The sequence below is a fragment of the Helicoverpa zea genome, chromosome 27 (genome assembly GCF_022581195.2).
Source record: "Helicoverpa zea isolate HzStark_Cry1AcR chromosome 27, ilHelZeax1.1, whole genome shotgun sequence".
Lineage (NCBI taxonomy): Eukaryota > Metazoa > Arthropoda > Insecta > Lepidoptera > Noctuidae > Helicoverpa > Helicoverpa zea.
In genome coordinates, this window is record NC_061478.1 from 1,014,910 (window position 1) to 1,038,926 (window position 24,017).

General features: G+C 37.4%; 1 protein-coding gene across 5 annotated transcripts in view; it reads left to right on the forward strand.

Moving 5' to 3' along the window:
- Positions 1-23,798, forward strand: part of LOC124643190 (CLIP-associating protein) — a 62,162-nt gene extending 38,364 nt beyond the window's left edge. For 4 of the 5 annotated variants that reach the window (XM_047182070.1, XM_047182069.1, XM_047182072.1 and 1 more), the window contains 20 exons: positions 869-970; positions 1,482-1,605; positions 2,177-2,312; positions 3,238-3,345; positions 3,974-4,111; positions 4,565-4,749; positions 5,131-5,247; positions 5,750-5,868; positions 6,372-6,502; positions 7,044-7,131; positions 8,507-8,629; positions 9,280-9,388; positions 11,395-11,502; positions 12,204-12,283; positions 12,763-12,907; positions 13,237-13,334; positions 13,849-14,060; positions 14,531-14,677; positions 16,160-16,294; positions 17,165-23,798. In XM_047182070.1, coding sequence (XP_047038026.1) covers positions 869-970; positions 1,482-1,605; positions 2,177-2,312; positions 3,238-3,345; positions 3,974-4,111; positions 4,565-4,749; positions 5,131-5,247; positions 5,750-5,868; positions 6,372-6,502; positions 7,044-7,131; positions 8,507-8,629; positions 9,280-9,388; positions 11,395-11,502; positions 12,204-12,283; positions 12,763-12,907; positions 13,237-13,334; positions 13,849-14,060; positions 14,531-14,677; positions 16,160-16,294; positions 17,165-17,224 — 2,465 coding nt within the window. In that variant the 3' untranslated portion in view covers positions 17,225-23,798. The remainder of the gene's footprint in view (positions 1-868; positions 971-1,481; positions 1,606-2,176; positions 2,313-3,237; positions 3,346-3,973; positions 4,112-4,564; positions 4,750-5,130; positions 5,248-5,749; positions 5,869-6,371; positions 6,503-7,043; positions 7,132-8,506; positions 8,630-9,279; positions 9,389-11,394; positions 11,503-12,203; positions 12,284-12,762; positions 12,908-13,236; positions 13,335-13,848; positions 14,061-14,530; positions 14,678-16,159; positions 16,295-17,164) is intronic. The other variant, XM_047182071.1, reaches the window with a different exon arrangement.
- Positions 23,799-24,017: the final 219 nt, after the last annotated feature.

The following is a 24,017-nucleotide window of genomic DNA, read 5'->3' on the forward strand; positions in this document are numbered from 1 at the left end:
CAGCAATTCTTGAATTATAAGTAGTGGAACTAACGCGACTACACATTTATTTTTTTTGTAAAACACATTTAGGCTTATTGTGTAACAGTAATGCATACAGAAAATCGACTAAAATGCGATAAAGTAAATAAATCCCCGTCGTTTTTGGAAATTCTTTCTCTTTCAATAAGGATAGTAATAATACCTCTAGTTTGTGTACAGTCACATTGTCTTTGTATGTGTAAGCTCATTAAGGCTCAGTCGTAACAGACTATAGTTCGGCCATTCAGAGAATGCGTTCCTGACACGTCGCGATTGAACTGACGACGTAATAACATTCATTGATTATTGATATAATAATGTTGTTTTAATGCTCCTCAATTGTTAAAACGGTAAACAACCAGCAAAAATATTTTTATCGTAACTGCAACGCCATTGCAAAGTTACGTCGTCAGTTCAATCGCGACGTGTCAGGAACGCATTCTCTGAATGGCCGAACTTTAATAAAAATTTATACCCCGTCCCGCTGAAAACACGGTGGTCATTTCATGATTCTCCTTAGTATTAATACTTATTCTCCATAGTATTTTCCACATAAATGTCTTTCGTGAAATAAAACCTCTATAAAATAGTAGATATTTTTTTCTGTGATATCTAAAGAAACCATTTTTGTATTCGTAGTCTATCGATCGACATCGACTTATCGAATTCTAGCATCGGTCGACTGTTCTTTTGTAACTATTATTTTATTTTTGTCTTGTAACCGTCGTTTTTGAATCTTATGTTTACAATACACATTTATTTATTTCACAATAAGTAGCAAATTTCTTCTAAAACCTCCCCTTTACATATACATATAATGCATAATATTAATATTTGTTTACTATAGCGAGAGCCAAGAGATCCCCAGTGGCTTCTAGCGGCGTGCCTCCCAGTCCTGAGCGCAGTGTTGGACGGTCTAGATCTAGACCTGGCGTGTCGCAGTCGCAACGTGAGTTTTTTATATAGTATTTATGATTGAGAAAATTTTCGCAGTCTGTTCTCTGTATGCCGTTTCCCTGCTACAGGCTTCTTGCAATCCTACCTCTAACTAATGTTATCTTCGGTTAATCTGTCTAGCCTTTAACTATTCTTTGAGGTCAGTTTCCAATGTAGCTGAGTATCAGTGACCTTATATAGCTGAGTACCAGTGTGCCTCATGGAGCGACTGCCTATCTGACCTCCTCAAATCAGCTATTCGGGTACAACTCTTTATCTTAATTAACTCCAATACCTCTCATTAAGAGGTTGTTCGTCGTTCTGACGTCTAACTACCCGTAACGACTGCCGAAGATGTTCAAAATTACAACTGGCACCGACCATTTTACTGTACTTTCCGAAATACCAAGGATACCTCATGATGTATGGACGACACCCACTCACAGACCGTGTCTAACCTTGCTTTACCCGACGATCGCCTCATATTTCTGTTGCATTATTAACCCTGCTGTTTCTCTACACAGCTACATCCAGATCCTCGTCGCCGTCTTCTCGCAGCAGTGGTCCGATGTCGTTAGCCAGCGCCAGGAGAAGACCGTCGGGTATACCGCGGTCTTTAGCTGGATCAAGGGAGACCAGCCCTACCAGGTCAGTGCGACAAGTTTCTGAAGGTCCTAATAGACTTCTAGGGAAATTCGTTGAGCCTAGCTTTTTCTCGCGGATTTATCTGTGTACCGAAGAATCTACTGTGAGTCCTATATTTTCCTATCTGTATCTGGTAATTTTTTTTAGCGGTGAGGAAGAAACATTTATGTTTATTAATATCCATTTGTAGTATTCGTTTGATAGACATAACATCATGGTATGACATCATGGTTGAGAAAGCAAATGTTAAAAAAAGTATTTATGACGCCACTCCTAATATCTGATCTCTCTCCGGTGGTGTCGGATTGTCGTCCCATCGCACTATGAGAGTGAAGGAATGGGGAGTGCACCTGTGTCCAAGCAAATGCTTGTGCACTATAATATGTCCTGCGCAGCTGGCTGATCTCCTTACATGAGAACGGCCTTGTGATCTTGTGATCCAACAGACAAACTATGTGTATAGTTTTGTACATTATGTACCTTACAAAATGCACGTTTTGATCAATAAATAATAAAATAAATAAATCCGTAATGGCCTTCAATAAAGTAATATATTTCCTTTTCTCCCCTCCAGGAGCGGTCGTTCAAGCAGTGTAGTGAGTTCTGGTGTTCGCAGACGAGAGTCCATAGAGAGGACCGCACCTTCCCGTGCCCCTGCCGCCACCCTCAGGCTGCTGCAGCAGAGCAGAGACGCTGAGGCTATGTTAAGGGTCAGTATAGTGTAATAGCTAGGGTTTGAGGAGGTCAGATAGACAGTCGCTTCATGTGACACACTGGTACTCAGCTGCATCCAGTTAGACTGGAAGACGATCCTAACATAGTTGAAAAGGCCACTTTCCTTTGCCTACCAATATAAGCTCTATTACAGCAAAGGTTCTTAAAAACCCCCAGTTGTTTTAGCGTGAAAGAGTAATAAACTTCTATATTTATTCTTACAAACTCTCACGTGTATAATATTAGTAGCATTTATGATTATGTACATTTGTAACTATATGTAATTTATCAGTTGTGTTAGCACCCATAACACAAGCTAATTAATAACTTAGTATGGTGCTAACCAACCGTGTGTGAAAAAGGTGTTCAAAGAAGACGGATTACATATTCAGTTGTCGAGTTCCCTCGACCTTCTTTCGTCTCCATCATCAGGTCAGCTCCAAATCTTTACTGTTGCATAGTGTTATAAGATATACAACTTATAGTCAAGTTTTTATCCTGCGCATGCCTACAACTTTCAGAAGTTGCCCTGAATTTCTCAGGGTTTCCATCATCAGATCCTGACCTGATGATTATGGGACCACCTGTGAGGTATACCCTATCAAACAAAAACATAATTTAATAAAATAGTCCATAAATAGTCCTATGAACGATGTTTTCATAACAGCGCCTGAACAATTTTAAAAGCATTTTTTTCGTATGAAGGTGTAAAAAAAATAATTTAGAGAGTATGCCATATTTTTTTAAACATTTTTATCTTTTTTTTGAGATACGTCACATTGTTATAGGACGTGGGGCAATTTTGATCCATCTTCTTTGTCTAAATCTTTTATACTGGCTAAGCGTCAGATTCTCGCAAATATAAATCAATTTATTTTTTCTTTATCTCATCCTATAATGAGTAATTACTTTGTCCCACAGAGTCCTGAAGACAGTTCGGCTTGTGAAGGTGGGCGCGGGCGTGATGACGACTCTGAGGCTTCCAGCGTCTGCTCAGAAAGAAGTCTGGACTCTTACCGAAGACACGATGTATGTATTTACATAGGTTGCACCGCGCTTTGCCAACAAATACTTCATTTGAGTAGGCACTGATAGGATAATAAGTAGCATTATTATGTGTTTTTAACGACTTTGAATTTATTTATTTGTTTATTCGACTCGCACAGCTTTATTTATTTTATTTTTTATTTTATTTTATTATAGTCGGAAAACATACAGTATTAACAACTAACAAAAACAACAAATTATGCAACTATTAACCAATAACATGTTTTCGCATTTAGTAATTTAAAAGACAATTACATAAATCAGAGGATAGTTGAAATAAGGATGTTTTCAGTTTTAACTGTATGTTTGGTTTATGTGTGAGCGTTTGACTGAACCGATTTTGATGCGGCTTTCAGCAAATTGGCAGATTATGATATGTTTCATCAAAATCTATCCAGGTTTAGCATGAAAAAGTTACGCGGTTTTGCCCGCGTATCGAAGGATCTGTTTCCGCACCAAAATGTTATTCCGAGCTATATCTCTGCCAAGTTTCATCAAAATCCTATCGGGTGTTTTTGCATTGACAACAAACACAAATTTTACTTTAATACAATATTGTGATGTGATTATTGGGATGAATATTTATCTACAGCATTACCTAAATTTCCAGAGCGTATCGTGGTCGGGCTCCGGGTCGCGGCTGGGCTGGGAGTGCGGCTCGCCGCCGCCGCCGCCGCCCCCGGACGACATCATCGCGCTGTGTGCCTGCACACACTGGACTGAGAGGAAAGATGGACTCACACATTTGGTAAGTTACCTAGACTTTTCCCAGCCATGTTGGGGTCGGCTTCTAGTCTCACCAGATGCAGTTGAGTACTGTTCTGTACGGTATTTGACCTACTCGACTTCTCGGGAAACCCGATGTGCTTTAGAAAGACTTTTTCTTTTTACGACTGCCAAAGATGTTCAGTTAACAATGGGGCCCGTTAATTTGCCCGATAAATCGTCACTTATATATGGACCGACCGTGCCATGCTTTGCTCATATCAATTAGCGTGAAGATATAGGGGTAATTTTCAAGTAAGATTGTCTTTGTTGGGAACAGGACAGGAGGAAGAGAAGAGATTGTCTTTGGTTTTGCAGCTCATGAACAGAACAGAGCCAGGGTATTGTGTTGCCCAGGTAACTGGGTAGAGAAGTCACTTATGTAGTCGTTCCGTCTGGCATATATTTAATAAACATTTTTTTTCATCTTTCCCAGGCAAACTACCTAAACAGTGGCCGTCTCCTAACCGACGAACAACTCCGGCGTCTAACCGAACTCCTGAACAAGATGTTCGTGGATGCCCACACCAAGGTGTTCTCCCTGCTGCTGGACGCCGTCTGCGAGCTGCTGCTGGTGCACTGGCAGCAGCTGAAGGACTGGCTCTACCAGCTCATGTTCCGGTGAGTGTGCCAATGTTACCCACTGCTGGGCAAAAGTGCACACTGCTTGCCCAAGGTGCGGGCGAATTTTATATGTGCTGGGCAAAGAACTGTACAGCACAGTTTGCTGCTAGGATCAAGTGTGGATAAATATTACAGTGTGGGATTTTTATACTGGTCATGACCTGTCATCAGTATTGGGAAAATGTGGGCAAACTCTATAAATTCAGGGTATAGTGTGCGCAAACTCCTCAAATATTGAGCAAAGTGTTAGTAAACTTTAGATGTAAATTCTGGCCCAATTATGAGCTGATTTTATAAAAGATGGGCAAATACCCCTGTTGTATATTTCAGCCTCTTAGCCCTTACTTACATAAACACTGATCAACCATTTTGTTTCAGATTACTAATGAAGCTAGGCACAGATATCCTCGGGTCGGTGCAGAGCAAGATCATGAAGACGCTTGACGTTATACACGAGTGCTTCCCCGCTGAGTTGCAGCTGCATAATATATTCAGGTATTTATCATTGTCATCTTGTGTGCTATAAATATCTACATCTTAAAATGAGTAGATCGTATCACTTAAGAGGGTCAAAAAAGCTTCCCATCGCTGTTGACCAGGAGCGTGGTCATCTTTAGTTCATTTCATTTTCTTATTTTCTCCGATATAATATTATGAAAATTTTTGTAACATAAACTGCGGATTTATTGCAAAAATAAATGATTATATGATAATAGTAGCAGGCTGGTCCACGCATTGTGAACTATTAAAACCATATTAGTAAGGACTACCCACATAAGGAACTATTAAATTATGATTTTAGTAAATAATTGAAGCATGACCTATCTTGGGAAACAACTAAAAATATCCTATTTCTTATAATAGTATCAAAAGGTTTTCTCGGTGACAGTAAAATCTCCATGGCTCTTATGCTTACAATATTTATATTTTAGCTCATAATATTTTATTTTTCAATTCTTATACCATTCTAATTAAAGTAAAATGTCTTTATTCTCAGGTTCCTAGCAGACGGAGCGACAGCACCGACGCCTAAGACGAAAGTAGCGGCGCTGCGGTTCCTAGCGGATCTCGCGCACGACTACTGCACGCCTAATAGTTTGGCGTTAGCTTTACATGGTGTGTTGTTCAAGTATTTATACCTAATCAGTCTGCGATACTTAGTGATTTCAATCGTTTTTTAAGGTTTTATGAAAACCTTTTTTCTCTCAATAAATCAATGGGACTTTACTACTGTTTGCAAAAATAAAAGTTAGAAAGTTTCATTTGTAAATATTGAAAACTAATTTTGATAGCTCCAGAAAACATTGTCTGATATGTAGTTTATAGATTAAACTTCATGTAAGAGTCCGACTGGCAGTCTTTTTCATACAACATGATACCAATACTTACAAAATATATGGTCAGTTTTACAGGTTATTGATAAAGTTTGATAGTCTGGCAGGATCTTATAGTTTGGTCACAGAGGCACAAATTATAAGCGGCCTTTATCTATCAAATATTATGACTTAAATAAAATAAAATCAAAATATCTTTATTTTCAGGCTACACTGCCCTGTACATACGTACCTTAAAGACTAATTAGCTGTCACTATATCCAATGATAATGTTTCTCTCCGCAGGCGGCGCCACGGGCGTGGCGGGCCGAGCCCTGGTGAAGGTGTCGTCGCTGGCGAGCGACCCGCGCGCGGCCGACGTGCGCGTCACGGCTAGGCGAGCGCTCGCCTCGCTGTATGACTGCAATCCTGTGCCCGTCAGTATATTGTAATTTAGTTACTTATGACTTGTACTTCAACTTATCTTACATACAACGTGAAAGGCCTCCTGTCCACATACAATTTATTCGTCGTGTGTAACCACGGTTGTCAATGTTGTCTATCTCCCGAACCTTTTCCCAACTGTGTTGGGGTCAGCTTCCAGTCTAACCGGATGCAGCTGATGTACCAGTGTGTCACAAGGAGCGACTGCCTATCTGACCTCCTCAACCCAGTTACCCGGGCAACTCACTACTCCTAGATAACACTGGTGTCAGACTTACTAGCTTATGACTACCCATAACCCTGCCAAAGATGTTATAATGACAACCGAGACCTACCAGTTTAACATGCTTTCTAAAACAAGAAAGAACTGGCTATAACAAGATAGTCACCCATCCGCGGCCCGACCACAACAAGGGTTGATTAATTTTTATGATCTATCGATCCGTGCGCCTTTGACTTAGCCACAACCCCTCTTTCTTATATAAATGTAAATTAAATAGAAAAAAATAATCTTGTATGTATGTTTACGTACAGTTCACGGCGCTAATGAGCGAGTTACCCGCGGAGACGCAGGCGCTCGTCAACGGCGTGGTACAACAACATGTCCGGAGAACTTCCAGCAGTGAGTATACGCCTTTATTTACTATATTTTTTCTGAAGGGACTACTTTCTTTTCGAGGGAATTACTTCCTTACACCTATGCTATATTACTGCCAGTTTTTTTTTCTTCAATTTTAACATAGTATTCTAACTATACAGTAAATAATTTTACATAGTTGAAATGACTAGCTTATATCTATATCTATATATTATAGCTTATATCTTTTTTTTTTTTTTATTCATATTGTTATGTTTACTAACTGCTTTTACTAACATGATTTGTGATTTGTAATTGTGTTTGTGTTATGTAAAGAATTCTATGGACGAACTTGGTCTGAAATAAAGATTTATTATTATTATTTATTTTGTATGTCTCTACCAGACCTCGGGACTATAGAGTCCCGGATTTTTGGGAGGCGAACGTGGGGCCGAAGCCAACACGCTGAAGCCCTTTTGAGACAACTTTAATGAAATGGCGACACAAAACCGACGATTATCCGCGTATACACTATAGAAATGTACCCAGGGACAATCCCCGGTTCTGTGCTAAACTATTGCTAACTATGGAGGAAAACTACTTGGGCTATTGCGATGGGATGTTAGTGGACTAGGAATGGGAAGACTATGGGAACTATGGCACCTGCCGATAACAATGTTTGCACACGTAAAAATGGCAGGTGGAGACTCGCCAACTCACTTACTGGGCCCCCGGGAATCAGTCACTGAATAGCAACAAGAGGGCAACAGGTACATGAGCGGCTGAAGGGTGAGGATACCTCGGCGGACTTTAAACGCAGATCACGCGCTCCCTGTGGGTCCAGCATCACCGGCCCACTCGCCACTTACCACGAGGCACCTACCCTCCGAGTGGGCTGTTAACCCTGCTCTAGCGACTCCACTCTGACCGGCCGATGAAGGCAAGCCAAGAGGCGGGAGACCTATCCCCCGTCATGCTTCACTCCGGCAGGCCGGAGATGGGGGACAGTATACTCTCCCTGGAGCACTCGGATATATAGCCCCGCGGGGTCGCTACTCCCCGTCATCCGCCTCAGATGCCCTGCGGGGCTTATTATTATTATATCAGTATAATAAAGGTTTTGCACCCGAATAAAAAGCTGTCTATATCTTTCTCAGTATCTACTACCCATCATCATCATTGGCCACAGAGCATCTAGGTCAGATGATTGTGACAGTGCTTGATTTTCTTTTGTGGCTGAATAAGTGAATACCTGCGCGACATTTCTTGCCGCATTTATCACAGGTGAAGCGTCGGTCGAAGGTTATTTGATATATGGCTACAAAATCTGGCTATAAAATCGTTTCACACGTTTTATAAGCGTGACAGACAGACTTAATTCCACAATTATATACATTTCTAACGATTTCTCTCCCCCCAGCAGGCTCGGACAGTCCTCTCCGCACAGTGAGTGGGGCGAGCAACGCGGCGGCGGATGACGTTTACTCACGCATACGACGAACCACTACTGAGATACATACTTACACGGCGCAGCATAGCAATGGTAAACTAAACATCATCAAAATCAAAAGTCATTTATTCAAAGTAGGCTGAAAAACAGCACTTTTCGAACGTCAGAATTACATGAGACAGCCCCAAAAACTCCCCAGCGACACATGTCTATCTTTCTTATATATAAAATAATAACAATCTTAATGATTACAATTTTAATATTATACTAATATGATAAAATAAAGGTAATATAGTCAAGGTCATGGTGGCCTAGTGGGTAAAGAACCAACCTTAATAGTAAGAGTGTTAGGTCCATCCCAAGTCAGGCAAGTACCAATGCCACTTTTCTTAGTTTTTATGTACTTTCTAAGTATATCTTGGACACCTCTAACCTCCTCAACCCAACGCGCAACCCAATATCCCTAGGTAAAACTTCTTGTCAGTCAGACTTACTGGGCTCTGAGTACGTAACAACTGCCAAAAATGTTTTAATCTGATTAGCCTATTTTGACTCTGTCCATATGACAGCCGGTACCAATTTAACGTGTTTTCCGAAACAGGGAAGAAATCGTCATTGCATGGCAGTCACAGTGAAAAAAATCCAATCGCCTCTGTAGTTTCACATCGTATACAAACAAACTCAAAATTTTACTCACTACAATATTACTGTAAATAATAATGCTTTGTAATAATTATTTCCAGCGGACTGCGGTAACCACATGTCGAGCAAAGACTCTGGTATCAGTCAGATGTCGGACGTCACGCTCTCCAACAAGGGACACAACGGAGTGCCCAATGGACATTACAATGCGTAAGTATATAATCTTTCCAAAAAAAACGGTTGTCTGTAAAGTCGGTTTACTGACGATAGTCGAACGTGACAACGTCATAAGAAATTGATCGTCAGATGTCGAACGCTGCCGAACGCGGAGGCCGATCGTGCCTCTTTGTTGCTCGTTGCGTGCTCTCGCTTGCACTTCAAGCCGTAAACGGAACGCCTCAGAGCGAGGTAACGCCGCATGAGTCATGTTTTTTCGTGCGTGCAGCCGGCTTCATCGATTTATAAGACGTTGTCACGTCAAAATACTAGTATTTAGATCGATTTTGGGGTTTTAAAGTCTATATGTTAAAAAATACAAAATGTGCGAATTGATAAGCTCCTCCTTTTTGGGAAGTCTGTTAAAAAAGATATACTCAGACCCAAGATCATCCATAGTATAAATGTCCGTTTTTCTCCCTATTCCTGATAGAACTACTTTTCCTACCTATTCGGGTAGGAAAGTAATTGTTATCCAACAATTCGCCTACGTATAGGTTATTCTGATGTTACTTAATAGTAGCTATCCTGTGGGTAAAATAAATTATTTTTCTTTCTTTCTTGATCTTTCTGAGGGATAAGTTATGTTATTGACAAGTTTCATCGATATCCGATCAGTGGATTGTTCAGTGGTACGAACAAATTCAGACTCAAACTTTCCCCTTCATAATATTCATGTTATGATCATGTCATAGTAGCATTTTATTCCTTGGTATGTGTACTAACCATAAAGTAAATAACCACTAGAGAGCGCACTCGCCAATTTCTTTTAAGAACACGACTCACCGCTGCGGGCCGGGGGACGCGGCATAATCCGCGGCTACTATTGGTCAGTTCAAGGTCGAGTTGCACGAGTACGCTCAGCAAGGGATTGCTCTCTTTCAATAAAAAAAATATCGATAAAATGTATTTCATCTTAGTGATAATATACTCAATAAAAATCTTATAAGAATATTTAATAAAAATCAGTCTATTACCAAAAAGAACTCAGTATAAGAAAATTATTGATTCTTAAAATTTATTAATTTAGTATAAGTTTTTCGAATTAATGTTCTAGGGTCCTGATTGATTTTGGTAAAAACTTGATAATCGAGCGTGTACATATTTCTTGATATATTTTAAATAGGTAAACGATGTAATTATTCCAAAATTATGAGGTTTATAAAAACTTACTAAGATAGGCAAAAACATTGTTTTAATCGCTGAACTAAATAAACGTCGACATTGTTTTAAATATTCAAAACAATCGGGAGTGAAGTGCCTCGAGCAAACAACGCTGTATTTTGTTGGGGACCAATTTTCCCTATTGATAGTATATAATTATCCACTTGTCTTTTGTTTCTGGAATTTTCAAAAATCTAAAATGTTTTTTTTTGGATTACATTAAAAGTAATTTGTGGAGGCACCAGGAACAGCTGCCTCTAACGTCGCTATGGTCAGTTAATTAACCCATTAGCCAAAATAAATCATATTTTTTAATTAATGTAAATGTACTATTATCGATATCCACTTCATCCTCAAAGGTAACAGCCCAAATTTCATCGATAGGAATACAAAGGGCAAGAAAGAGATGGACGTATCAGAATTTCTTAATGAAAGAAAGGGACTTTCGCAAAAGACATCAACGAGCGTGAGCGCGGTTCACCAACCACCAATTTAAATAGACCCCTGTGGTATTTCGTAATATAATTAAATCAAAGCCAAATTTTGGTATTGATACTTGCCGATGCCATCCTTTTTGTAACTAAATGTCCTGGATTGTTTCCCGCACCATTTCATCGCGCAAGTAGGCGTTTTTTTTTTATTTTTTACTAAATAAAATCCTCAATAATTTAGCGTGTTCGCAGGTCATAGACTTGGTCGCTACTAAAGGATCGTACTGATCGTAGCCTTATAGTACGCGCAAGATCACTAACGTTTGGCGAGCGTCGGGGCACTGTATGCGCAGTCAAGTGGTTTTATAGTCTTTGGTACTAACGCATAAATATAACAATTTGTAGTGAAGTGCTGAACCGCGCAGCGTCAGCCGACAGCTCTGAGGAGGCGAACAGTACGAAAGAGTCGTCGCCCGTGCCCGCTAACCATAGGATGGACTTCCAGCAACATGGGTGAGATATTATCATTGTTAATTTTAACTTTTATAATATTTAATTGAAAGATTTTTCACTTGAAAATCCTGACCAAAAGATGACTATGACAAAAATGAGTATAATCTGGGTGCAGACTATTTTTTTACTTGTCTCGAAGAAATTACAAATTGATATTTTTGTAACTAAAGGTAAACAATCTTGTTATCATGGTTTATTTAAAAACTCAGTTAAAAATACAGTGCAACTAAAAATCAATGTTAATAAATACATTATTGTATAAAAGTGAATGAATTGTATAGGTAATTATTTTAAGCAATGATTTGATTGATTCTAGATTCTTTTGTTTGAAACTTCTTGTACACAAAAAGGAAAAATGTTTTTTTGAGATTTTTACACAATTTGTATGTGTGTATAAATCTCCATCAAAATAGTTTTTACCTTACACCTAACTAATATACCTAACCTGTATACCTGTTTAACTTGTATACCCAACTAAGGGCTGATTTTTCAATCGCCAGATAACTTCTATCTGAGGAATATTTTTAACGTTTTGACAGCTTTAGTATGGAAAATATGTCAAACCGCCATATTTATTCCTCAGATAGAAGTTAACTGATGATTGAAAAATCAGCCCTAAATAGCTTAATTTTAATAGTTGCTCCTTTGTCTAACCTTATTATAAATCTCCATTTCACAATGTAATGTTTAACCGATTGCAGGGAGTTTAACTCGAGTCAACTGGGACGCGACAAGATCAGACCGTACGAGACTGATGAAAACGGATATATTATTACTAAATGTAAGTTATTCATTATTAGTTAATCTTTATATTATTATTTAAAAAACTGAAGACTTTGTCTAGAAGGTGTATAAATTCCTGAGATTTGAAAAAGTCGTTTACTGTTTTGATAGCTCATGTATAGAGGATACTTTTACTTAGTAAATTCCTTGGGATGCTGTAAGTAATTAAATAAAGACTGAAAATTTCGAAAGACAGTGAATGGTTTGACCATTTTTCAATTTATTTTTTTGCTTTGATAAGACACACTTCTTCTGTGGTATGATCCTTCTAATGGATTGTGTGAAAGTCGATATAGTTAGAAATTATGTTACTTGTGAGATGACGGCAGATAGAAGAGTATGGAAGGAGAAAACATGCTGCGCCGACCACTTATGAAATTGGAATATGGATAGCAAGATGATGATGCTTTGGCTTAACAATAGCTTATAAAAATAATAACAGTTTAAAACTAATAATTATCTTATTATTTTCAACAGCCGGTCTTCGAGAACCGGAAGTTTTAGAAGCACTATGTAAACTGGACGTATCAGCCGCCCCACCCGAGCAATGGGAGCGATTGCTGCTCGCCACACACGAGATCCTCAAGTATGGAGACTGCAGGAAACCGCTGGAGTACTTCAAGTTAGTATATCTATATCATCTGCCTAGCCTGTTTATGTCAGCCGCCCCCAGAGCAGACTGGTTGTAAGACTTTCTGGCTTATCACTTATGACTACCCGTAACGACTACCAAAGATGTTCAAATGACAACCGGGACCCACAAATGTCATATAAATGAAACACGGAGAAACTCGACATGTAATAGATGGACACCCATCCTCGTACCAACTATTGCTGAACCTTAAATCGTTAATTTGAACAATGAGTGGCAATTTCACGGCTGGGTAAGGTTCGGTTATCTTAACAGTTAAGACACCCAAACATATTGAACTGTAACAATTTTTTTTGCAGGAACATAGTACGAGTGGCGCTGGCGGCGTTATCAATAGAGGAGAATGCCGGTGACAAGGAAAATACTGAAAACGCCGGCAATGCACAACAAACCTCGGGTAAGTTTATACACTACTATAAAGCTAAGAAAAATATTATTAACTGATATTATTATTTACTCAGAATTACGCCTTAATAAGAATGAATCCTTACTTTTTAGTTATTCATTTTTATTGGTTTTCGAAAATAGTTTGTGTGCTTCAGTAGGGTGTTTATGGAAGTTGAATGTATGATCTAAAATTAAATTTATCAATATTTAATGTCAATAGTGTAAAATTTTCTAGTATATTTACGCTTAAATTAACCGTCAGACTTCATTTTTTTTTTAATAACTATTTGATAGGTATTTTCACGTTAAATTATCAAAGTAAACAGTTGTTTTAAGATAACAGATGTTTATGATGTCAGTGAAAATGAGCCTTGTTCTAGGCAAAAACCAGTATTACTTTTCTCAATCTCTTGTGTCATGTTATCCTAATTTCCTAAAAAAAACATTATTGCAATCAAAATTTAAATCTCATATCACCTGTCCAACACCAAAAAACATCAGAAAAAATTCGTCAAATTTCCCAGGTTGGGGCACAGCAAACGAACGAGCAGCCGCCGAAGCAGTAAAAGTCCTGATCTGGCTCTGCCGCCGCCCTGAGACCCGGTCCCAGTGGCAAGACTACTTCGACCTGATCCTGCTGAAGCTCATCCACGCCTACGAGAGCCTCAACAAGGAGCTCATGCGGGCCGTCGAGGCCGGCATGCCGCATATAGCCAACGCTCTGCCCGCTGTCCAGGTAATGTGTGCTTTATTAGCAGTGTTACCCACGTGCCGGAAGTTGGCAGTTGCCAGTCTTTTTCAAAGTTGGAAAAAATTATCTTACTCGAGAAAAGTGTAGCTTTCCAGCTCATATAGATAAGCTAAGTCCAAGTTCATCGACAACATAAACGATAGTTTTCTTAAAAGAACGAATGAATTTTCAATATAAACAGTTGTTTTAAGAAAAACGGACATTAATCGCGAATGGGTGTCAGCATTGTCATCCTTCGATATTTTTACATTTATCGAAAAATCGAACTTAGATAATAAACACTGCCTTTTTTATTTATATTTTGGCTGCATTGCCACGCTGAATGGCATTGCATATTTTTTGACCGAAGCATAGGCCAGCTTTTTGGTCACGAGTGGATTCCACTATAAGTCCCCAAACGGCTTTCAAACGTGTAAATAAAACATAATTTACTCAACACCTCATCTTTCCCTCAGGTGCTAGCCCTGCTGAAGCCCGTGATCCGCACCCGCGGCTACCCCACGTCGCTGTGCGCACTGAAGCTGGCCGCCGAAGTCGCCAAGGCACGGCCGCACGAGCTCACTGACGATCTCGTGCAGAACCTCATGGAGGGGATTGGACAGGTAAATACAATAACTATAATATCTACCTGTATATATAAAAGAAATTCGTTTTAGTTACACTATTTAAAACTCAAGAACGGTTGTGGCTATGGCTGTGTTAGAACAGCTTAGATCCGGGAGAAGGACATTGGCCATAGTTTTTTGTCTCCATCTGTCTACGTACGGGAAACAGGACGCGAGGATCTAAATAAATCTCATGAAGCCGATTTGAAAAAATCGCATAACTCCCTACTTTTTAAACGGGACGTACGAGACAGGCAACCATCTGCCAAAACTTTCCCCAACTATGTTGGGATCGGATTACAATCTAACCAGTTATCGCTGGACTAATCGTCAGAATTTCTAGCTTCTGACTGCCCTTGACGACTACCTAAGATGTTCAAATGACAACCGAGACCTACATAATATTATAGTAAGTTCAACTCAGTCTTGCGCGCGGCCTTATGTGTGGGTAACCCTTGTACATATACAGTGACTTTGTGTGCGTGACAAGAGGTACAGTCGGGTACAAATACAGTTATTTAGGGGTTGTATACGGCTGTTTAAAGAAAAACAGTTATTACGTAATTTAATGTTTATATATTTATAATGATTCTGAATCGCTACTTGAAAAATCAAATGATGAATTTTCGGATTCGCTACTCTCCAAGGTGAATTATAAATTCTGACTCCATGTCAAAATGTCTATAGTATTCTTCTTTTTTCTTTTGTACATGTCGACAAGTATTATACCACATCCCTTCATCAATTTGACTTAAACGTTCATTTATGAGTTTCGTTATTTCCGTCTTATTTTGGTCGACATTATGCGAAGCAATATAATTTTTTAAAATTCCGCACACATTTTGTTTACATTATTATACTAGATTATACGTTTTTTTACATTCTTAGTCCACACTTTTATTTATTGTCCGCGTACCCCGAGCTAGAAAATATGTAAGGAGTATTTAATTCATCTTAGATATTTCACCTCATTTATTTCTTAGATACTGTCAATGTCAATTTGAAAAAACGTATGAGAAAATATTGAAAAACTGTAAAATGTAATAATAAAAAGCTTTGAATGTTGTTTCATTTTTTGAAACGCTACCTGACTCCTTAAACGTTTTCTCCGTGAAGAACTAGACATTTTCGTAAACGACTGTACCCATAACAAAAGCGATAAGAACACGTCATGCTCGGACGACGTCACTGTCACACGAACGAAAGTTGTATATTTACAAGCCGACGCACACGCGCGGCCCTATGCGCGCAAATCTGAGTTGAACTATCTATATCATGCTTTCCAAAATATGGAAGAATTCGTCATGACAAGATCACTCATCCACGGACCGATAGCAACCAACATTTTTCAATTTGATAAATCTGATCAACTTGCGGCTATTACTTAACCACGAACTCTACCTACACTTTTGTCCTTGTCTGTATATTTTGCTTTATACACTTTTATGTTGCTATAATTATTATTTATTCACTTTCCAGTTAGCAGACCACCAAAACAGCGCAGTTCGCAAGGCGGCCGTGTTCTGCATGGTGGCCTTCACGTTCGCGCTCGGCGAGGAACGCATGCAGCCGCATCTCAAGCATCTGTCCGTCAGCAAGTACCGCCTCCTGCAGGTAACATACTTCTTCTTCCTCCTGCCCTCTTCCCAATTTTATTTGAGGTCGGCGCAATATGTCTTCCGCTTCCATTTCCCCTGTCACTCGTCATACTGACACTCACTCCCTTCCTATTCATGTCATCTTTCAGGCAATCCATCCATCTTTTCTTAGGTCTTCCTCTTCCTCTCGATCCATTTACATTCAAACTTAGCACACACTTACTACCACTACAAACTCCCTATGTACTACCACTATATATTTACTATAAATTATTATACTTGAACACCACTTAATTTCGCAGTTCCTAGAGTCAACATTGGCTAAAATTACGTATCTATATGATAATATCACTGTTTAATTCAAAACATTTATTCAATAATATTGTCAAAATTTTAAATAGATACAAGCGATTATATTAAACGTATAATTTTTGCAATTTTTCGCTAATTGGTTTTCTCTTCTATTAGTTCTAGTAATCTTTGTTTCTTTTTGTAAAAAAATGTTCTTAGTTATTAGTTCTTCTTTCCTTGTCTTGTCATTCTCTCATTTATCTCTGTTTTTTTTTTCTATATTGTAATTAATGTTTAGTTTTTTTGGTAAAATGTAACGACTGTAAAGGATGTGATTGCCTATACTAGACCTGATTTATATGAGACTAGCTTCTGCCAGCGGTTTCACCCGCATCCCGTGGGAACTACTTCCCGTACCGGGATAAAAAGTAGCCTATAGCCTTCCTCGATAAATGGGCTATCTAACACTGAAAGAAATTTTTAAATCGGACCAGTAGTTCCTGAGATTATCGCGTTCAAGTAAACAAACAAACTCTTCAGCTTTATAATATTAGTGTGTCTAATTGTAGGCTCATAACAACACAATCCTCCGTAGGTGTACATAAGCAAGCAGCGCGAGGAGGGCGGACGCTCTGGCGGCGCGGCGCCCACGTAGCGCCGGCGGCCCCGCGCCCGCACGCGCACGCGCAGCACGCAGACACAGCAGCAGTAGCCACTAGCCACACCGCCGGACACTGTCACCACGGTGTATGTAAGTACGGGGAAGCGTAGCTGTGACTACGTTGCTACGCGACTACGTAGTTATGCAGACATAATATGACAATGTCATACGTCATGTCATGTAACTACGCGGTTACGTAGCTGTGTAGATATTCGACTATGTTGCTACGTGGTTATTCTGACAAGTGACTACGCGGCTACGCAAGATATGTGACTACTTTACTTCGTAACAATATAGACCTGTGACTACGTTGCTACGCGGCTACGTAACTGTGTAGATATTCGACTATGCTGCGACGCGGTTATTCTAACAAATGACTACGTAGCTATGTTGCTAGTTCTGTAGACTTGTGTCTACAGAACTGCGTAGCTACGCAGCTACGTAGCTGTGCAGACGTGAGTCTACATTGCTACGCGGCTATATAGGCTACGTGACTACGTGCACAAAGCTGCGTAGCTATGCAGACTTGTGTTGACTGCATAGCTACGCAGCTTTGCAGACATGTGACTACATTGCTACGTAGCCATGTAGATGTAACTATATTGCTACGCGGCCGCGTATACATGAAACTACATAGCTTCGTGGCTACGTAGACATTTGACTAAATAGCTGTGAAGTGACTTGTTGCTACGTAGGTATATGCATAGACATCTGACTACGAAACTGCGTAGCTACGTGGTTATTCTAACACGCTACATTCTCATCATGATATAGATATATACGTACCCACATAGCCGCGTAGTCTAAATAGTTACATAGCTCCGTGAACATGGGACTTCGTAAACACCGTGGTGATATAGAACTTCTCTTTAATTGTGTGTAACGGTTAGTGTCAATAGTTATGTTAATCTTTTTAACCAAATATTTTCAATAGAATATAATCACGCTAGAAGCAAAATTTCTGTAATTTCTTCCTTTATTTTGGAACTAAAGACATCAAAATATTATCTAAATAACTTTACTACTTACTACACGTTACACACAGTTAAATCTAGTCCGAGGCGAAACAAGGCTAAAACAATGCAGTTATTTAAAGAAATCTTCCAATACAAACCCATAGGTTTTCCACAGTGTTACAGATAATATTCCCAGTGTGTATGAAAATAGAATTTTTTGAAAATTCCCTACAATTTTGTATTTTTTTTTTCAAAATGAGCAATGGGTTGGTTGGTACAGTAAATTGTATGTATGGTTTATAGTACTTGTATTTAACTATAATTTATTACACATTCATTAATTTAAATTGGCAAAAAATAGGCCTATACATTTTCGAAATTTTAACAACTGATACTGACAAACGCATTTAAAAACAAACAAGAAATACATTAGTTAATACAAGTACTAAGATCAAGAGTCATCAAAATTCCGTGTAACTCTTAACCGACTTCCCAAAGCAGAGGTTCTCAATTCGGATGTGTTTTTTTCTTAACATCATAATATTTTGAAAAGTGTACGCGTGATAAATCAAAGACTGGACTAAAGAGCGCGAAAGTGATTTTGAACTGTATATTGATAGTAATAGGGGCGAGATTTTAATGTTTTTTTTGTATCATATACTTATTGTATGTAAAACTTTGGTATAAGTATGTGTAGGACTGCCTATGTATGAATTTTGGTTTGGCGAGGGCAAAAAGTAGTTAAAAAATCTATTAAAAAAACCTTATTTTTTGTGAAGTAAAATTCTTCAAAAAATACTGGAGAGAAAGTAATGTTTTTTAAAGAATCTACTTTGTAAAATATGAGGTTTTTAATGTGTAATTTCCAAGTGAATTGGGTAGGATGGGAATTCCCATTGTACCCAGTTTTCCTGGGATGGCACGATAAGATGAGATGGTCAAATTATGGGAAATAGATCATGTTATTGAACTTAGCTTTCGCTTAAAGCTTTATATTAGTATGTGTCAAATCGACGAATAGAATTATTGTAATATCATGTGTAAGAATGTTCCAAAACTATTATTGTTTATGGTAGAAAAATGTATTAATTATCTAACCCGTTCAATTTATTGATTGGTTCACCTTATAAATTGATAATTCAATAGTCTTAAAGTACGTTTCCAAGTTACATTTTTTCTTCTTTTCTTCTGGAATTTTCCTAGTTCTTGAAATATCTAAAATTTAATATCAAAAAGCACATTTTCAACTATATTTGTCACGGTGTACCAAATAATATGCTTTACCAAAGTGAGTGTGAATCTCGCCCCTCTAGTAAGATAGTCAGCCGTGTTGTTTAAAAAACAAACTTTCTCGTCGTTTGTACAGGCGTTTTGTATATGTGTGGAAAGCATTTCAATGTTGTTAAGATGTGGTAAAATGACCATTTGTGTTTTTTTTTTTGGAAATTCCCATTTCACCCAGTTAATGGGAATGGGAAAATTTAACAGTGAAGAAAGTGTTTAGTGGTCTGGTTGGGATAATAATGTGTGCTGTGGTCATTTTACTACATTAAAAGTGCTGTCAATATTGGTAATAAGGCTCTGCTAAATGATGTAAAGATTTTCGGCTTGAAATGTGTAAGAATTAAGGTATAGAGAAGGGTATTAATTTACAAGATAGAAATCATTCCTAGGAACCATTCCCCGTTCGGAATATTTTTTCCCATACCATGGAATGGGAATAGAATTTATTCCCATCGTTCGATCTACCCATACTGAAAGTATAATCATGTATTTACTACAGTAAGGCTCAAGTTCACCGACAACGTAAAACACAACGTTTACTTTGAAAATTGAATGTAAAAATCATTATAAACAGTTGTTTGTCAGAAAACTAAAGTTTTTGCTGTGGGTGAAGTTGGCCCTAAATTGTTTTCCTGTCTGTTATGATGTGTGTGTGCCTTTTCGCTAATTGTTGAATTATTTCATGTGAAAAAAACATAATAATCATGAATCAAATTGTTTTGATTTAAAATCGTGAGTTTTACACTCCTGTTGAAAACTATATTAAGTTTTTGATATTCCTATCGCCTGTTATTCCTTACCAGTGACGGTAGTCATTGTGTACGTCATATGGAGTGTCATTAATACACACTTCGCGTTACACCGTCTGATATTAACTTAGAGATATGCTTACTAATATCTCTTAATTACATTAATTATGACCTTTCCCTGTGTGGAACTTTCGAGAAATAAGCAGTTCCCAATTTAGCTAGACCCCGTTGCGCCTACCAATTCAAATTTTATTTCAATCTGGAAGAACTCAATAGTAAAAAAACTAGATTCCCATTTAATTGGAATATTTTCCAAGTTCAACCAGATTATTCCAAAGTGATATTTTTAGTATCTGTAGGCCCAACAATGAATAAGTCTTCGAAAAAATAAGACAGAAAAATATTTTTTCCCGATCAAGTGACAAAATAGTATAACAGTCTGCCTTAAGTAGGAATAATGTTAAAAAGAAATGTTAAAAACTAACTTATCTTAAAACCCGACAAATAGGAAAGAGTTAACATTTGTTGGTAATGATATTTTTTATGATATAAATAAAAATAAAACGTGGATTTTAATCACTGTTCGAGTCACATTTAAGTTTTGGTGTTGCATCACCAATTTTGGTAATAAAAATTAGACCTTTATTTCCAATTAATATCGCCATTTTTTGAGATTAAAAAGTGCTTATGGACGACCCAATTAGAATTCCCAGTTAACCCAATTCCTATTAATTGGGTGATTGTAACCCAATTCCCATTGATTGGGTCCTTCAGAAACACGACGAACGACTAACGACATTTAACGACTAAACGCAGCGATTTTTTTTTTGTTGTTAATAACTGATTTAAAAACGCATATATCTGTGTACATACGAACTTGATAAGATGGCATTTGTGAAGATGAGAAACTACAGTTATTTCGTGCGAAAAAGACGTTTAGGGTGACCGGTAATTTTAGTGGCCGATACTCATGTTTACAAACCACTTTCCCAGAGAAAGTTATTTTTTAATTCTCATTAGTTTTATCACAATAACATAAAGGCTGCTTCCAATTTTGAACTTTGTTTGATGAGAATAAAATATAAGTTTCTCTGGAAAAGTATGTTTGTCATCATGAGTAGAATCCCGTGTTTTAATATCCGTCACTTTATTACCAGTCATGCTATATAGAAGGTTATGATTTCAAGAAGTTATATACATACATTTTGGTAATTACAGGTGTCTTTTTCACACTAATATAACTGTGTTTATCTGTAGTTTGGCTGCGAAAAAGACATGATTTTTGAGACTGGGAGGTTGTATAAAATGCTCTGAATTACTGGTATGTTATGGTCCGTTAAGAAGCGGTTTTAACCGCATTTTTGTTAACTGTCTTTACTTCCAAAGTTAGTAATTGTTAACTCTTTATTTTGTATCGAAATGTGGGCTTTTTGGTGAGGAATATTGGCAGTAACTTATATTTAAAAGTATCTAGACATGGTTAAATATTGTTGTCAGTAATTTCAAAAAATTATTGCACATTTTTTTTTCTACCAAAATTTTGCCAACTTCTGGCAATACTAACTCAGTGTTGCCAACACACCTCGCCAAATTACCCCGCGAGATTAACACGACATAACTCACAAACTATTTTATATTTAAAAATTAAAAAACAATTCATCACTTTTTGTTTACATAACGCTTGCATAATTTTAAGCGGTTAATTTTTGAGTTTAAAATTGCAAAAATGGCTTGTACGTTACAATTTGATATGTAAAAATATGTGATTGATTGTACATGTAGTGATTTAAAGGTACTTTTTGAAATTGAACTGCCGACCGCACATGCAGTGACTACATGAAAACAATTGATATCTTACAGCGACTGCACTTACTGCCGCTTCGATACAAAACGGTTTCATGTACATACAGCTGCGGCCGACTTCATGCAGTCGCGGCATGTTCGGTCGGCAGTTGACATTCAAAACGTGCTTTAAACATTGTTGTCTTGTAAAAATACTGGAGATATAAACTAAATTGTGTCCGCCATTTTTGTTATATTAAACTCGAGTTTTGTTTTGTAACGTATATTTATCATTTTGTATACTTTTTCATTGTAATATATATATATATATGTTATGTACACTTGTAGCATTTGCTGGTGTGGAGGTCAGGCAGTTTCGACGCCAAATTCAGTGTTTTAAAATAATGTATTGAATCTCAATTTATTTCGACGCTTTAAATGTTGTGTGTTTTTGATAATACCCTTTTTACTTTTACGTTCATCTGTCACTTACGGCCAGTTTCTTTATCAAAAGTTAAAGTTAAAGTAATGTCTAAAGTAAAAGTAACGGTCAAATAAGTTTTTTCAAGGCTAAAGTGACAGGAAAACTAATAGAAAAATTGAATTTGACCGTTACTTTTACTTTAGACATTACTTTGACTTTTACTTTGGCTTTAACTTTTGATGAAGAAACTGGCTGTTAATAGGTTAAAACCTAACTTTAAAACAATTCATTTCAAACAATGGCTTTAGCCAAGAAGTTGAAAACTTGACTTTACCCAACTTTCAGAAAAAGATGGTTACTGATTTGACCACCATATGGTAGAAAAGTTTGAATACTTGATGTCCTTTTTAACCGACTTCCCAAAAAGGAGGAGGTTCTCAATTCGGCTGGTATATATTTTTTTTGACACACAGTAATAGTTTAATAGTCATATAATTTGATACATGGAAGACCATTCATATTTCTCTATAGTCTTAAAGTATAAAAGACATTATGAAAAAACACAGAATCTTGCACATGGCTTCACCACTATATGTTTTAAAACACTGATGTCTGTTTGTTGCTGATTGCGTACTAACATGAGACGTGGTGCGTTTAACATTGTCATATTTATAATAAAATTGTATTTTTTGCAATTTTTTTGGTATTTTCTCGGAAATCCTAAGGTAAATAGGTGGTGTTAGTAATTTTCTTTGAACATTTTTTCTTCAGAAATTCTGTAACTTAACATGGTATTTTTTGTATTTTCCGTCGCCAACATCATCTTAAAAATTGATTATTTAATAATGTAGGGTTACCGAATGTTTGCAGTTGACAGCTGTTAGTCTAAAAAAAAAATTGGTGGACTAGGCAGATGATGAAATCTACCAAAGTATGGAATTTGTGAAACGGTAAATATAAATTAAATCCATGAGCTTTTTTATGCTTGAATAATGTTAGTACCTACAATTTTGTGACTAATTTATTATTTAGTTTAACATACTTTTATCTGACAATGTTACACGTAACATGCTTGAGAGTTTCATCAAAGATGTTTACGACTTTATAAAATTACTGTGTTTTAGAAGGATTTTTTTTTGTTTATTTTAGCTGAAAATTGGGTTGAATATTTGAACATTTTTGATGAAAATTCGTCATGTTGTATGCAAATGTATTTATGTATAAGAAGTGCATTTAAAATATATAATAATGCTTGAGTACGAGTGACGCTGTGTCAAAATGTCGTAATTACTTACTGTATTTAAATTTATAATTAATAATTATTGATTATTAATGTACGATAGTTATGAATAAAAATGATTTTTAAGCCTTTATGTTTTTGTTTTATTTATTATTTACACGCAATACCGCCTTTTTTCTTTCCTTTTTTTTTAATGGGCAACCACAGTAAACACACTTCTTCGACAACCTCCATTTTTCCACTGACGTTATCCCAGCACGAAAACGCATGTATAGCTGGGTACTCACTTAGCAGTGTAGCACGTAACGTATCAGATACGGTATCAAGTGAGTACGTAGGCACGAGCCCGCTG